The sequence below is a fragment of the Hyaena hyaena genome, unplaced genomic scaffold (genome assembly GCF_003009895.1).
Source record: "Hyaena hyaena isolate Hyena2069 unplaced genomic scaffold, ASM300989v1 scaffold_64, whole genome shotgun sequence".
Lineage (NCBI taxonomy): Eukaryota > Metazoa > Chordata > Mammalia > Carnivora > Hyaenidae > Hyaena > Hyaena hyaena.
The window spans coordinates 3,894,677-3,909,509 of record NW_024080698.1 but is presented as its reverse complement, the minus strand read 5'-3'; the positions used below and the strand labels follow the sequence as shown (position 1 = coordinate 3,909,509).

At 39.5% G+C, this 14,833-nt stretch overlaps 1 protein-coding gene across 1 annotated transcript; it reads left to right on the top strand.

Moving 5' to 3' along the window:
* The first annotated feature begins 10 nt into the window (after nt 1-10).
* Nucleotides 11-7,848, top strand: LOC120232034 (cytochrome c oxidase assembly factor 5). Its single transcript, XM_039232417.1, has 3 exons — nt 11-196; nt 5,722-5,805; nt 7,332-7,848. The coding sequence occupies exons 1-3, from the start codon at nt 98-100 to the stop codon at nt 7,371-7,373; spliced, it is 225 nt and encodes a 74-aa protein (XP_039088348.1). The 5' UTR covers nt 11-97; the 3' UTR covers nt 7,374-7,848.
* Nucleotides 7,849-14,833: the final 6,985 nt, after the last annotated feature.

Below are 14,833 nucleotides of genomic sequence, written 5' to 3'. Positions count from 1 at the left end.
TCCGGTTCCGGCCGTCGTGGGTGTCGCTTGCGTCTAACCCGGTCGCAGCCGTTGCGGACGGAAGCGGGTCTCGGCCGCTGGGGCGGGAGGCGCAGTCATGCCCCGGTATTACGAGGATAAGCCGGAGGGCGGCGCGTGCGCGGGCGTGAAGGAGGACCTGGGCGCCTGTCTGCTGCAGTCGGACTGTGTGCTCCAGGTAGCGCAGCCGGGCGCCTGGGGTGACGTGACGCCGGAACCGGAGAGGCAGGGCCCAGCCAAGGTTTCCCGGTCAGCCTGCGGTGGCGGTCAGGAGACGGGACCCAGAGTTAGAAGTCCTGGGTGTAGGTTACAGCTCCAGTTTAATGAACTTGGGCACATCTGCCCTCGGAGCTACAGCTCCCTCCGGTGTTAAATTGGAGATAAGGAAACCGCCCCTTCAGGCTTTTGTAAACATAAACGATTTCGGTTCAGGAAACATATTAGATGCTGCCTGCCAGTCTGCTAGGTTCAGGAGATATAAAGGAGAGTAAGACAGGTTTTGCGTATTAGGAAATGAAAAACAGAATTACATAAACCTGGTACACTGTATTGACTAGTTGTTTCTCCTTTCTCCGTTCAGTTATGACTGAGTATATGCTATATTTACTTTCTATTGTTTTTGGGTTTCTGAGTTGGAGTTCTATACATTCTTGGAGAAGTTGTAAAGGAAGCAGCTTCATTTTCCCACTGTTTTGTATCTTGCTTCCACTACACTCTCCCCTCACTACAACCACGTCTTCTCAATCTGAATTTAGCGAGGCAAGAAGTGAGGTCCAAAGTTGACTGAGGACCTGGGTAATTTGCTCTTATTTCAAAGGAAGGACAATTACCACAAATGGATATCCATCATAAAGCTGTATCGGTATTTCTACTGATTCATGATTTACATTTGGTTCACTGATTTTAGCAGTCATCTAGACTGCCACTCTGGTGTGTAGTAAAATTTGAGTTGTTAACGAATTTAAGAGGTTCTCTAGTCCAGCTCTTACACAGATAATGAAACTGAGCTACTGGGTATCTCTGTTGTATACTGCCCTGTCCAGAGCTGTTTCCAGTCTGCTGCATCATTGGTGCAAATGTTCAGCCAGCGCTTAGTAAATGCCTGTTAAGTGGCAGGCATGCTGCACTCGTGATACAAAGATGAATTGTTTCAGTTCTACCTTAAATGGGCTTAGTCTAATGGGAAGAACAGACATGTAAGGGGCTAAATTCCTGTAATACGGGCTGTGTAAGCATTCAGTAAATATTTGTTTAATGATTAAAGACAAAATACTATGGGAGCCCAATGGACAGTAGCAAACTCTTATGCTTGAGAATTTGGAAACTTATCACAGAGGAGGTGACATCTGATCTGAGCCTTAAAGGTAGAGTAGTAGATTATCAAGTCAAAGAGTGGGGAATGTGGTGGTTGACGGGAGAGGCTGAAGGAACAGTCAGGGAGATGTGACCAGGAGAAGCTAGTACCGTCTTCGGCCAGGGGGATGGGGAATGTGACAGAAGGCGTGAGAGGACGGTTGTCATGTGCGAAGCCCTTGTATGTCAGAGTGAGGACCCTGGATTTTTCCTAACACTCAGCGCGCATCAGGAAGGCCATAAAGACGAGCCATCAAGGGAATAAAGTGCAGGGTAGGACTGAGAAAAGGAGCTCCAGAGGAGGACACGGAAGGCGAGGAGGCTACCAGGTTGCTTTTCTGCAATAATCGATTCATTTATTTAGTCAGCCTTTGAGTGCCCCGCTCTTAACTCAGGGGACATGCAGATGATTGGGATACGTTTCCTCCTGTGTGGAAATGAGATCTCTGGAAAACTGGAAAACTAGGCAGAGATAACGACCAGGACACATGGCACAGTCTTTGCTTTCTCCAGTTGAGTATGTGGCCTTATTGATGCTGGTCAATTAGGAGGACACGGGGTTTGTAAAAAGCACTTTAAATAGGAGTGTGTTTACATTTTTTTGTTAAATTCATCCTGACTTCAGGTGGAGTGTAAAGGGCAGTACTGAGGCAAAACATTGAGTTTTGCAGATCCAGGACAATATCCTACCTTTTCAGATAACGTCACTGGCAGGTACAGCCTACTCCCCTCCTAGGGACTCTGAAGACCAAGGCAGATTCTGCTGGGGTCTGTGTCTGCCCTGAATGGCCACCTCATTTATGATAAGATTTAGCTCCTTGTATAAAGTTAATGTGATCTTTTGGCAGATGGATGCTGTAGTCTTCTTTGCCAAACTTTAACCCACTGGAAAAGCTGCTGGACCTGATTTTTGGGAGGAATTCAAAATATTTAGTTCTAGAAGCTGCAAAGGGAGATAGTCAAGGAACTGTAAGGCTTTAGAGAAGCCCAGGGTAATGGTGGTGAGGATGTCAACCCCTGTGGGGCTGGAGAGGAGAAGCAAGGAAAAAGCAGATTCAAAAGGCAGCTCTTGGATAGACTTATTTGGATTTTTGGACTCCTGGGGGATCAAAAAGGTTAAAACTATGCCCAAGGAGCCTCAATCACAGCTTATCTCCTTTGTGTCTCCTTTAACAAGCTCTCAGACCTGCTGACTTCATCAGAATGACGTGGAGATGGGGCAGAGAGCTTAAAAGTACAGATTCCACTGCTCCCCATAATAGTATCCTATGTTGATTCTTGAGCACAGCCATGTTTGGGAATCACTGATCTTGACCTCGACCTCAGAAAGCAAATAAGTGTGGGAGTGTATTAGTTGGATATAGGTTCGGGTACATGTTACAGAGATCCAGAATAACATTGGCTTAAACAAGATAGAAAATTCTCTTTTGCTCTTGTGTGTGCCTGTATGTAGGCCCTGGACAGCTCCCCTCAGCCTTCCATAGACCCAGATACTGTTGATCTTGTGGTTTTAGGTGCTGTGACCAGAGAGAGGATGTTATTCTCACATGCAGAGTCCAAGACTGCCTTGCTTCCACATCATCAGGCCAAGACATGATGATATGAAATGAGGGGGGTGGGGGCAAGTCACTTGCCTTTAAGGACCAACCCAGAAATTTTACATTTCAGTTCCTCAAATATTAATTCCATTGGCTAGAGCTCAGTCATATGATCACACCCAGTTGCAAGGGTGGCTGGGGAATCTAGCCCAGCCATATGCCCCACAAGAAAGGAAAAGTTAAATGTTAAGGGACACTGACAGTGTGCCATTTGGTGTAGAGGTGAAGGAGGCTGAATTAACCTCTCTCTCTTAGAATTAGATGGATCTTCCCACTGAGCAGTTGACAGTCTTGTGAAAAAGATGGCATCTGAGATACTGTTTGGGGAAGCATCAGTTTACTGGTCTTTGGTATAGTCTTATTTACTTTTATATTTGCCTTCACATTATTCATGTGGGCAACAAACATCCCACCGGCAGCATCTCATTACAGAGTTTTGGGGAAGAACACAGTGCAAGGAAGCTTGCTTCTCTGTTCTGATTCACTTTTGAGATTCACTGATGTAGGTGACAATTCAGATCTAGAACCTAAGCAGGCAGGCAGACTGGAAAGTGGCAAGATTCCCGAGGATCGGGAATGCCACAGATGTGGTACTCTGTAGCATTTTTCACAGTAAAAGCAAGAAGGGCGACTGGCACTCACAAAATAAAGGTTTGGAGGAGTGGTTGCAGTGTTGGTAGGGTTGAGGTGTCAAAATCTGCTTGAAGGCAAACCCTGGGTGATGAAGAGCTGGTGAAATTGGGGTTACATTTTCCCAGTGCATGAATGCACCAGATGTTTCTATTTAAGTAGTAAGTATTCTAGGTTCCTTATTAACATCTCAAGTGTTCAGTACCACACTAACAACGTTCTGATTCTAGGGCACCTAATTCTGGCTGTTTGAGCTTTTAAAATTAACACTGCACCAGGGTCATTTCATTCTCAGGCAAAATTGCTTGACCCATTTTATGCTGGAACTCACCTTGAGTAGGAAGATTTCATCATTTCTTTTTATATTGTCAAGCACTGCATAAGGCTAATGTTAATAAGCAGTATATGTTTTATTTCTTTAATAGGTAATAATATTAAGGTTTTGAATTTTTTTTTCCTTCACAAATTGCATATCACAGTTTGATGTAATTAAACCTCGGGTAATTCAGAAAATTTAAGTCCAGTCAACTTTTCCCAAATGTCGTTTTATATATTTACATTCCTGGGAGCCAGAACCCCTATAGCACCTCTGCCTGTTACCGTACTCTGGCACTTCTCTACTTTGTGACATGCCCACACTGCCAGTTGGCATTTGTATGTGTATACCTTCTTTGCTACCTGGTTGTAAAAGCCCTAAACAGGAATATTTTTTTTTACCCTCCCACTGAACTGATTTGGGACCATTCTGAATTTTTTTTTAAATAAATTAGTCGTCGTGAGGGTTTAGTTAATAGACAAATGAGTAGGATAGGGCATCCAAAGAGAGAAATTTTGCTGCAGTTAAATTTTAATCTTGCCTCTTTGAATTGTGAAGTATATACATTTTTAAACGTCCATTTATCAGTTTCGAGAGAGACAGAGAGAGAAAGCATGAGCAGGGGAGGGGCAGAGAAAGAGGGAGAGGGAACCCCAAGCAGGCTCTGCACTGCCAGTGCCAGGCTCGATCCCTTGACCCATGAGCTGAGCTGATACCAAGAGTCAGACTTAGCCACCCAGGCCCCCCTGAATTGTGAAGTATATTATTGATGCTTCCATGTGTCCAGCATATTTAAACATATGTTTAAATGTGTGAAACATAGCTTTGTTAAAAAATACTTTAAGATTATGAAGAGGTAGTATTAAAATTTTTGTTCCATGTTTACCTTGAAAAAATACTATATTTTAGCTCTTACTTAGTTCTGCAGTTGTAATTTTGTCAAGTCTGGTTTTTAATGTTTCTAGTTTAAGGAATCTTACTATTTAAGAATCAGAAATAAGTGTTTTCTCCTGTGAGCATTCTTGTAGCCGCTTCTTACCTTGATGGCAGGAAGGGATTGGCTTAGTCCAGTTTTCTTCTTAACCTCCTTTTAGCTTTCACTACTTAAAGATGAGTTCATTTCACATCAGGCCCAGGCAGATCTTCTCTCACAGACATGTGTCAATTCTGTTAACATCCCCATTTCCTCTTCCAGTTCTGTTTGGTTGTGCTTCTCATTTTAGAGAACTTGACTATTAGGGGTGGGGTGGGAAGATGCAGAGATGTGTTGGAGGTAAAATTGCCTGCACTAAAAGGATATAACTAAAGGCTTTAAAGCCACTTGATAGGACCTTCCAGAAGGTCCCATCCACACTTCCCACTACACCAGGCCTGATTTCTCATATGTACATGCACGTATATTCATCTATCTTGATGAGTTCTGGAGTGTAAAAATTTTACAAACACTGAAGAAACACTAAAGGAAAAAAGATTCATTATTACTTTCACCTTTACTCTTGCCCATAAAGAACTAATAATACTGGTTGCCAGATTTTTATATAAACATTTGAAACAAACATGTCTTATGGGCACTAGTGTTTTCAAGAACTCAAGGGCACCCTTAAAGTGCTCCAAAATTATTTGATACATTTTTTAATTCTATCATGTTCTCCCTAAGCATCAGCAGGCAAAATGAATCACAAAATATTTTCTTACATAATTTACAACTTTTTTAACTGTTTTAAAAAGCACTACTTTCAGAAAGATAGTTATTTTGTACATTATGAGGAAATTTCCCACGTATTTATATTGTTTTCTGTGTCCTAGGAAGGAAAATCCCCTCGACAGTGTCTGAAGGAAGGAAACTGCAAAGCTCTGAAATACTCATTTTTTGAATGTAAAAGATCAATGGTAAGAGGCTATAGCTTTTGTAAAGCTTATGCTAAATTAACCATGTGAATGACCTAGCAATTACATATAGGTTGCGAGATCATTCAGAAAAAAGAATGTAGATAATATTATTTATATATTATTCCTACTTTGACACTAGAAAAAACTGTCTAGAGAACTTCTGAATGGACTAATAGATTCTTACAGCCTTTGTCCAAGACTGATTTCACTATTATTCCTCTAAGATGCCAATTTGCCTTATATATTGACTTTAAAACCTTCCACCTACCCCACCACCCTTAAAAGAGGCTGCACTGTGAGTGGGTAGTCATCCTGTGAGTAGATACTTTAAATATTTTTAATCCCCAAATGGCTAAGTGTTACTTAATATTTAAGTATTTCAAATACATTTGAATATTCATTTTGAGTTAAAAAAAATTTTTTTTAACGTTTGTTCCTTTTTGATGGAGACAGAGTGTGAACAGGGGAGGGGCAGAGAGAGAGACAGAGAGACAAAATTTGAAGCAGGCTCCGGGCTCTGAGCTGTCCGTACAGAGCCCAGTGCGGGGCTTGAACTCACCAACCATGAGATCATGACTTGAGCCAAAGTCTGACGCTTAATGGACCGAGCGACCCAGGCACCCCTTGAGTTTAATTTTGTGTATGCTGTAAGAAAGTGGTCCAGGTTCATTCTTCTGCACGTTTCTGTCCAGTTTTCCCAGCACCAGTTGCTGAAGAGACCGTCTTTTTTCCACTGGAGAGTCTTGCCTGCTTTGTGGAAGATCAGTTGGCCATACATTTGTGGGTCCATTTCTGGGTTCTCCATTCTGTTCCACTGATCTGTGTGTCTGTTTTTGTGCCAGTACCATACCGTCTTGATGATTACTGCTTTGTAATACAGCTTGAAGTGGGAATTGTGTTGTGCTTTGGTTTTCTTTTTCAACATTACTTTGGCTATTTGGGGGTCTCTTCTGGTTCCATACAAATTTTAGAATTTTTGGTTCTAGCTCTGTGAAGAATGCTCGTGTTATTGTGAGATTGCATTGAATATGTAGATTGCTTGGGTAGTATTGACATTTTAGCAATACTTGTTCTTCCAATCCATGAGCATGTAATGTTTTTCCATTGTTTTGTATCTTCTTCAGTTTCTTTCCTAAACTTTCTGTAGTTTAGAGTGTATAAACTTTTCACCTCTTTGGTTAGGTTTATTCCTAGGTATTTTATGGTTTTTGGTGCAATTCAAATACATTTGAATATTAACCCCTTAATTAAAAGAGTTAAGTTTCCTAGAAGAACATATTTTGAGTATAGTTCACAGAAAAATATAATTTGGATTCTACTTGAAAAGAAAATCCTCTTTGGGACCTTAATTGGAGCTTTTGTTTTTATTGCCATCTTTATTATATTTTTTTTCTTGGTAGCTCTGATGATTGCCTTTTTGATTGTTCTGGAAACCGGTTTACTTCTGTCAAGTAGTGAGACCTCTTACCAAAGCTGTGTCTAATTATGTTGTACAAAATATGATTCATTTATACATTTATTTTCAGTTGGATGCCAGATCAAGGTTCCGAGGAAGAAAAGGATATTGATGCCAACATGCTGAAACCAAAATGAAAACAACAAAGGATTTTCTCTGGTCACTTAAAACAGAAGCCAACATAGGAGACACACTTGCCACATCTGATGGTTTAGACCAGTATTTCTCTCCACAAACAGTGGAGAAAATGGAGGAGTATATGTATAAAGTAAATGATTCTCTTCCGCTAAGTTATTTTTGGAAGAAAAATTTAATCAAACAGCTGGGAGCTGGGAGCATCATAATGTGTATTAAGAATTGTTCTAAACCACAAAAAGTGGAAAGATTGTTATTTTCCAGCTTGACTCTTCAACCAAATGACTCATTTTGTATATCCTTTGTGAATATTATGAAGGCCACTGATGGGACTGTTAAAATGCATAACATGCAGTCTGGGGAGAGAATGTCTGTTGGGAAAGCTTTGGGTAAAGATTTCTACTCAATCTGTCCTATTTAGTTCTAAAATAAATTGTGTTTGATTCCTTGGAGGAGAAATGCTTCATTTGCACCGATTTCACTAAAGTAACAACTTCAAAACTTAGTATCATACAGTAGGCACAGCTGGATGCAAACCTCTGATTGTTACCAGGGCTCTTGTCCTCCATCTTGGGGCGGTTTTTCTCTGTCTCTGGCTTAATGGAGAAGAGGCCTGGCAGCCAAAAGTGCACATCCTTAAGATCCATGATCCAGAAAGAGAGCTAACCTCCTTTTCTGCGGTCCACTAATCAAATCCTACAAAAGCACTACTGTCTTCCCTGGATCACTTGCCCTTGAATTAGACTGGTCCCTGTGGAAAAAGGGATAAGGCCCCACAGTCTTGGCCAGGCTGTGTGTACTGTCTTACACACAGTAATGGGTCACCCCCAAAAGAAGCACATTGGATGAGTGATGGGCCTTATCCCAAAAGGAAAGGATTCAGAGCAAACTGAAACAATAGATGTTCATAGAGAAAGCACGAGTGAACAGCAGGAAATGCTTGGAAAAGTTTAGAATCACAGTAATTTTATTCTGATCACTTAATACATTTGAGACCCAAATATGAATCCAATCCAAGTTTCAACTCTTCAGTGTTGAAGGATTAATGAAGAAGCATAGCTTCTTTATACAGCCATGGTTCTTTGGAGTTGAAGCAATCGAGGTGTTCTGTAGCTCAACTGCTTTTTTTCCCTTAATAGTTTATTGTCAAGTTGGTTTCCATATAACACCCTGTGCTTGTCCCCACAAGTGCCGTCCTCCATGCCCATCGCCCCCCTTCCCCTCCCCCCGACCCCATCTGCCCTCAGTTTTTTAAAGGTTCACCTAAAGTGAGAGTTCCACACTGGTCCCTATTGCAAAGTATCACTGAGGTCTGTTGTGTTTGTGTGGTGGTACTTTTCACTGGGAAAGGGAAAAAAAATTTTTTTTCCAGTCACTCCTGTATACCTGTGTAAGTGCTCCAACTTCTAATAAAAGAACTTTGATAAGAAACTCCAAAATTATTTTATAGAACCCTGTTTTTTAGTAACAGCTTTAGTGAGAACTTCATTTAGAGAAATCCCACATTCCATAAGATTCATGCTTAAAGCATACAATTTTGGTTTTTGTAGTATAGTCACAAATTTGTGCAACCATCACCACCATCTAACTCCAGAACATTCTCAAGGGAAACCCCATACCCATTAGCAATTACTCCCCATCCCTCCTTTCCCCCCAGTTCCCAGCAACTGCTAATATACTTTCTATGTCCACAGATTTGCATATTCTGGACATGTCTTAAAAATGGAGTTATTTGTGGCCTGTTGAGACTGGCTTCTTTGACTTACCATGTTTTCAAGGTTCATCCATATGTAGCATCTGTCCCTTCCTTTTTATTACTGAATACTATTCCATAGTATAGAGAGATCACATTTTATATATCCATTCATCAGTTGATGGACTTTGGGTTTTTTGCATTTTGGGGCTATTAAGACTAATGCTATGACTATTCATGAACAAGTTGTTACATTTCATCTATTTGAGTAATAGCCATTCTACCAGGTGTGGACTGGTATCTAATTGGGATTTTGACTGGCATTTCCCTAATGGCTACTGATGTTGAACATGTTTTCATATGCTTAATGGCCTTCTGTATGTCTTTTTTTTTTTTTTAACTTAAACATTTCTTGAATTATATTTATTCTATTTGAGAAACTATCATTATTTTCAGGTGTTAGATTTTTTTTTAAGTTTTAGGTAACATACAGTGCAATATTGGTTTCATGAGAATTCAGTGACTCATCACTTAAATACAATACCCAGTGGTCCTCATTAATACCCATTACCTATCTAGCCCATCCCCTCCCACCTCCCTCCATAAATCCTCAATTTAGTTTGTTCTCGATCATTAAGAGTCTCTTGAGGTGTGATTCCCTCTCTCGTTTCCCCTTCCCACGTATTCATCTGTTTTGTTTCTTAACTTCCACATATGAGTGAAATCTTACAATACTTCTCTTTCTCTGATTGACTTATTTCACATAGCATAATACATTCTAGCTCCATCCACATCATTACAAATGGCAAGATTTCATTCTTTTTGATGTCTGAGTAATATTCCATTGAATATATTCACTCATCAACTGATGGACATTTGGGATCTCTCTGTAATTTGACTAGTGTTGATAATACTGCTATAAACATCGGGGTGGATGTATCCCTTTAATTCTGTATTTTTGGATCCTTTGGGTAAACACCTAGTAGTGTAATTGCTAGATGGAAGGGTAGTTCTATTTTTAGTTTTTTGAGGAACCTGCATACTGTTTTCCAGAGTGGCTTCACCAGTTTGTATTCCCACCAATAGTGCGAGAGGTTCTCCTTTCTCCACATCCTCACCAACTGTTGTTTCTTGTGTCGTTAACTTTACCCATTCTGACAGATGTGAGCTGGTATCATCATGTTTTTGATTTGTATTTCCTGATGATGAGTGATGTTGAGCATCTTTTCATGTGTCTATAGCCATCCGTATATCTTCTTTGGAAAAGTGTCGATTCATGTCTTCTCATTTCTTAATTGGGTTGTTTCTTGGGTGTTGAGTTTCAAAGTTCTTTATAGATTTTGGATACTAACCCTTTAATAGGTAATGTCATTTGCAAACATCTTCTCTGCAGGCTTTAGTTTTGTTGTTTTAGTTGTTTCCTTTGCTGTGCAGAAGCTTTTTATCTTGATGATATCCCAATGGTTCATTTTTGCTTTTGTTTCCCTTGCTCCTGGCAACATATCTACTAAGAAGTTGCTCTGAAGTTGCTGAAGTCGAGGAGTTTGCTACCTGTGTTCTCTAGGATTTTGATGGTTTCCTGTCTCACACTTAGGTCTTTCAGCCATTTTGAATTTACTTTTGTGCATGATGTAAGAAAAGTGGTCCAGTTTTCCCAACCCTATTTGTTAAAGGGACTTTTTCCCACCGGATATTCTTTCTTGCTTTGTTGAAAATTAGTTAACCATATAGTTGTGGGTTCATTTCTGGGTTTCCTATTCTATCCCGTTGATCTCTGTGTCTGTTTTTGTGCCAGTACCAGATTGTCTTGATGACTATAGCTTTGTAATACAGCTTGAAATCCTGAATTGTGATGCCTCCAGTTTTTTCTTTTTCAGAACTGCTTTAGCTATTTGGGGACTTTTCTGGTTCCATACAAATCTTAGGATTCTTTGTTCTAGCTCTGCGAAAAATGCTGATGGTATTTTGATAGGGAATGCATTAAATTTGTAGGTTGCTTTTGGTAGTATTGACCTTTCAACAATGTTCTTCCAATCCATGAGCATGGAATGTGTTTCCATTTCTTTGTGTCTTCTTCAATTTCTTTCATCATTGTTCTATAGTTTTCAGAGTATAGATCTTTCACCTCTTTAGTTAGGTTTATTCCTAGGTATCTTACTGTTCTTGCAGTTGCAAATAAGATCAATTCCTTGATTTCGTTTTCTACTGCTTCATTACTGGCATATAAAAATGCAGATTTCTGCACGGTGATTTTGTCCTGTGACCTTGCTGAGTTCATGTATTAGTGGAGTCTTGGATTTTCTACAGAAAGTATGTGGTCTGGAAATAGTGAAAATTTGACTTTTTTCCTTGCTAATATGGATACCTTTTGTTTCTTTTGTTTTCTGATTGCTGAAGTTAACACTTCCAGTACTGTGTTAAATAGTAATTATGAGAATGGACATCCTTTTCTTGTTCCCAACCATAGGGGAAAGGCTTTCAGTTTTTCCCCAGTGAAAACAGTATTAGCTGTGGGTCTTTCATATATGGCCTCTAGGATGTTGAGGTATGTTCCATCTATCCCTACTTGGTTGAGGATTTTTATCAAGAAGGGATGCTGTATTCTGTCAAGTGCTTTTTCTGCATCTATTGACAGGATCTTATGGTTCTTATCCTTTCTTTTATTAATGTGGTGTATCATGTTGACTCATTTGCAAATACTAAACCAACCTTGCAGCCCAGAAATAAGTCCCACTTGATCATGGTGAATACTTCTTTTAATATACTGTTGTATTCAATTTGCTACCATTTACTTGAGAATTTTTACATCCATGTTCATCAGGTATATTGGCCTGTAATTCTCCTTGTCAGTGAGGTCTTTGGTTTTGAAATCAAGGTAATGCTGGCCTTATGGAAGAAGTGTGGAAATCTTCTTTCCATTTCTATTTTTTCAAAGAGTTTGAGAAGAACAGGGATCGACTCTTCTTTAAATGTCTGGTAGAACTCCCCTGGAAGGCCATCTGGCCCAGAACTCTTGTTTTTTGGGAGATTTTTTATTACTGGTTCAATTTCTTTGCTGCTTATGGGTGTGTTCAAATTTTCTATTTCTTCCTGTTTCAGTTTTGGCAGCTTGTGAGTTTCTAGGAATTTGTCCATTTCTTCCAGATTGCCCAGTTTGTTGGCATATACTTTTTCATAGTATTCTCATAATTGTTTGTATTTCTGTGGCGTTGGTTGTGATCTCTCCTTCATTCATGATTTTATCTATTTGGGTCCTTTCTCTTTTCTTTTTGATCAGTCTGTCTAGGGGCTTATCAATTTTATTAATTCTTTCAAGGAACCAGCTCTTAGTTTTGTTGATCTGTTCTACTGGTTTTTTGTTTGTTTCTATATTGTTTATTTCTGCTCTCATCTTTATTATTTCCCTTCTCCTTCTGCTGGCTTTAGGCTTTATTTGCTGTTCCTTTCCTAGCTCCTTTAGGTGAAAGGTTAGGATATGTATTTGGGACCTTTCTTGCTTCTTGAGAAAGCCTATTTTGCAATATACTTCCCTATTAGGACTGCCTTTCCTGTATCCCAAAGGTTTTGGACTACTGTGTTTTCATTTTTATTTGCTTCCATCTATTTTGTAACTGCTTCTTTAATTTCCTGGTTAACCCATTCATTCTTTAGCAGGAGGTTTTTTTTAACCTCCATGTAATTGAAGGCTTTCCAAATTCTTCTTGTGGTTGACATCAAGTTGTGGTCTGAAAATATGAATGGTATGGTCTAGATCTTTTTGTACTTGTGTAGGGCTGATTTGTGGCCTAGTATGTGATCTATTCTGGAGAATGTTCCATGTGCACATGAAAAGAATGTGTATTCTATTGCTTTAGGATGAAATGTTCTGAATATATCTGTTAAGGCCATCCGGTCCAGTATGTCATTCAAAGCCATTGTTTCCTTGTTGATTTCCTGCTTAGATGATCTGTCCATTGCTATGAGTGAGGTGTTAAAGTCCCCTATATTATTGTATCATTATCAATGAGTTTATGTTTGTTAGTAATTGATTTATATATTTGGGTGTTCCAAGTTGGGAGCATAAATATTTACAATTGTTACGTCTTCTTGATGGACAGACTCCTTAATTATGATATAATGCCTGTCCTCATCTCTTGTTACAGTCTGGTTTAAAATCTAGTTTGTCTGATATAGTATGGCTAGCCCAGCTTTCTTTTCACTTCCATTAGCATGATAGGTGGTTCTCCATCTCCTCACTTCAATCAGATATCTTTAAGTCTAAAATGAGTCTCTTGTAGGCCACATATAGATGGGCCTTGTGTAGCTGTTGTTGTTTTTTGTTTTCGTTTTTTATCCATTCTGATACCCTATGTCTTTTGATTAGAGCTTTCAGTTAGTCCATTTACATTCAGAGTGATCATTAAAAGATGAATTTAATGTCATTGTGTTACCTATACAGTTGGTGTTTCTGGTGATGTTCTCTGGTCCTCTGTAGTCTTTGTTACTTTGGTCTTTTTTTTTCCCCTCCAGTCAGAGTGCCCTGCACCCTTAAAATTTCTTGCAGGGCTTGGGGCATCTGGGTGGCTCAGTCGGTTGAGCGTCCAACTTCGGCCCGGGTCATGATCTCGCGGTTTGTGGGTTCGAGCCCCATGTCAGGCTCTGTGCTGACAGCTCGGAGCCTGGGGCCTGTTTCAGATTCTGTGTTTCCCTCTCTCTGATCCTCCCCTGCTCATGCTCTCTCTCTCTTTCTCTCTCAGAAATAAATAAAACATTTTTTAAAAAATTTCTTGCAGAGCTTGTTCAGTGGTCACAAACTCCTTTAGTTTTTGTCTGTCTGGGAAAGTCTTTCACTTTCCTATTCTGAATGACAGCCTTGCTGGATAAAGAATTCTTGGCTGCATTTTTTTCCCCCATTCGGCACATTAAATATTCTTTCTGGCCTGCCAGGTTTCTGTGGACAGATCTGATGCAAAGCTGACCTGTATTCCCTTGTAGATTAAGGACTTTTTTTCCTTGCTGTTTTCAGGATTCTTTCCTGGTCGGTTATTTTGTGAATTTGACTAGGATATGCCTTGGTAATGGTCACCTTTTGTTAAATTTAACAGTTCTTTGTGCTTCTTGGATTTTGTTGTCTGTGCTTTCCTAGATTAGGGAAGTTTTCAGATACAATTTGTTCAAACAAACTGCCTCTTTTTCTTTCTCTTCATCTTCTGGGACTCTTATGATACAAATGTTATTCTGTTTTAATAAGTCACTGAGTTCCCTAAGTCTACCTTCGTGATCCATTACCTTTGTTTCCCTCTTCCTTTCAGCTTCATTATTTTCCATAATTGTATCTTCGGTATCACTGATTCACTCCTCTGCTTCATCCATCCTCGTTTTTTATGGCTTCCATTTGGGTTTGCATCTCAGTTACAGCATTTTTAATTTCAGCCTGACTAGATTTTAATTCTTTTATCTCTCCAGAAAGGGATTCTCTAGCATCTTCTATGCTTTTATTAAGCCTAGCTAGTATCTTTATAATTATTTCAAATTCTAGTTCAGACATTTTACTTCTATCTGTATTGATTAAATTCTTGGCTTTGAGGATCTACTTCCTGTTTTGTCTTTTGGGGTGAATTTCTCATCCTATCATTTCGTCCTGAAAAGAAGAAAGAACCCCCCCCCCAAAAAAAAAAACCCAAAACACATCCTAGGTGTGTTTTGGTCTGCTTGTTAAAAGAATCTTAATCCAAAAATATAAAATACAATACAATGAAAATAAA

What these genes read in the sequence shown, in the direction of transcription:
- LOC120232034 (XM_039232417.1), top strand. Translation starts at nt 98, where the DNA reads ATGCCCCGGTATTACGAGGATAAGCCGGAGGGCGGCGCGTGCGCGGGC. An exon ending in AGTCGGACTGTGTGCTCCAG is followed by an intron (nt 197 to 5,721) that starts GTAGCGCAGCCG and finishes TCTGTGTCCTAG; the next exon opens with GAAGGAAAATCCCCTCGACA. An exon ending in TTGAATGTAAAAGATCAATG is followed by an intron (nt 5,806 to 7,331) that starts GTAAGAGGCTAT and finishes ATTTATTTTCAG; the next exon opens with TTGGATGCCAGATCAAGGTT.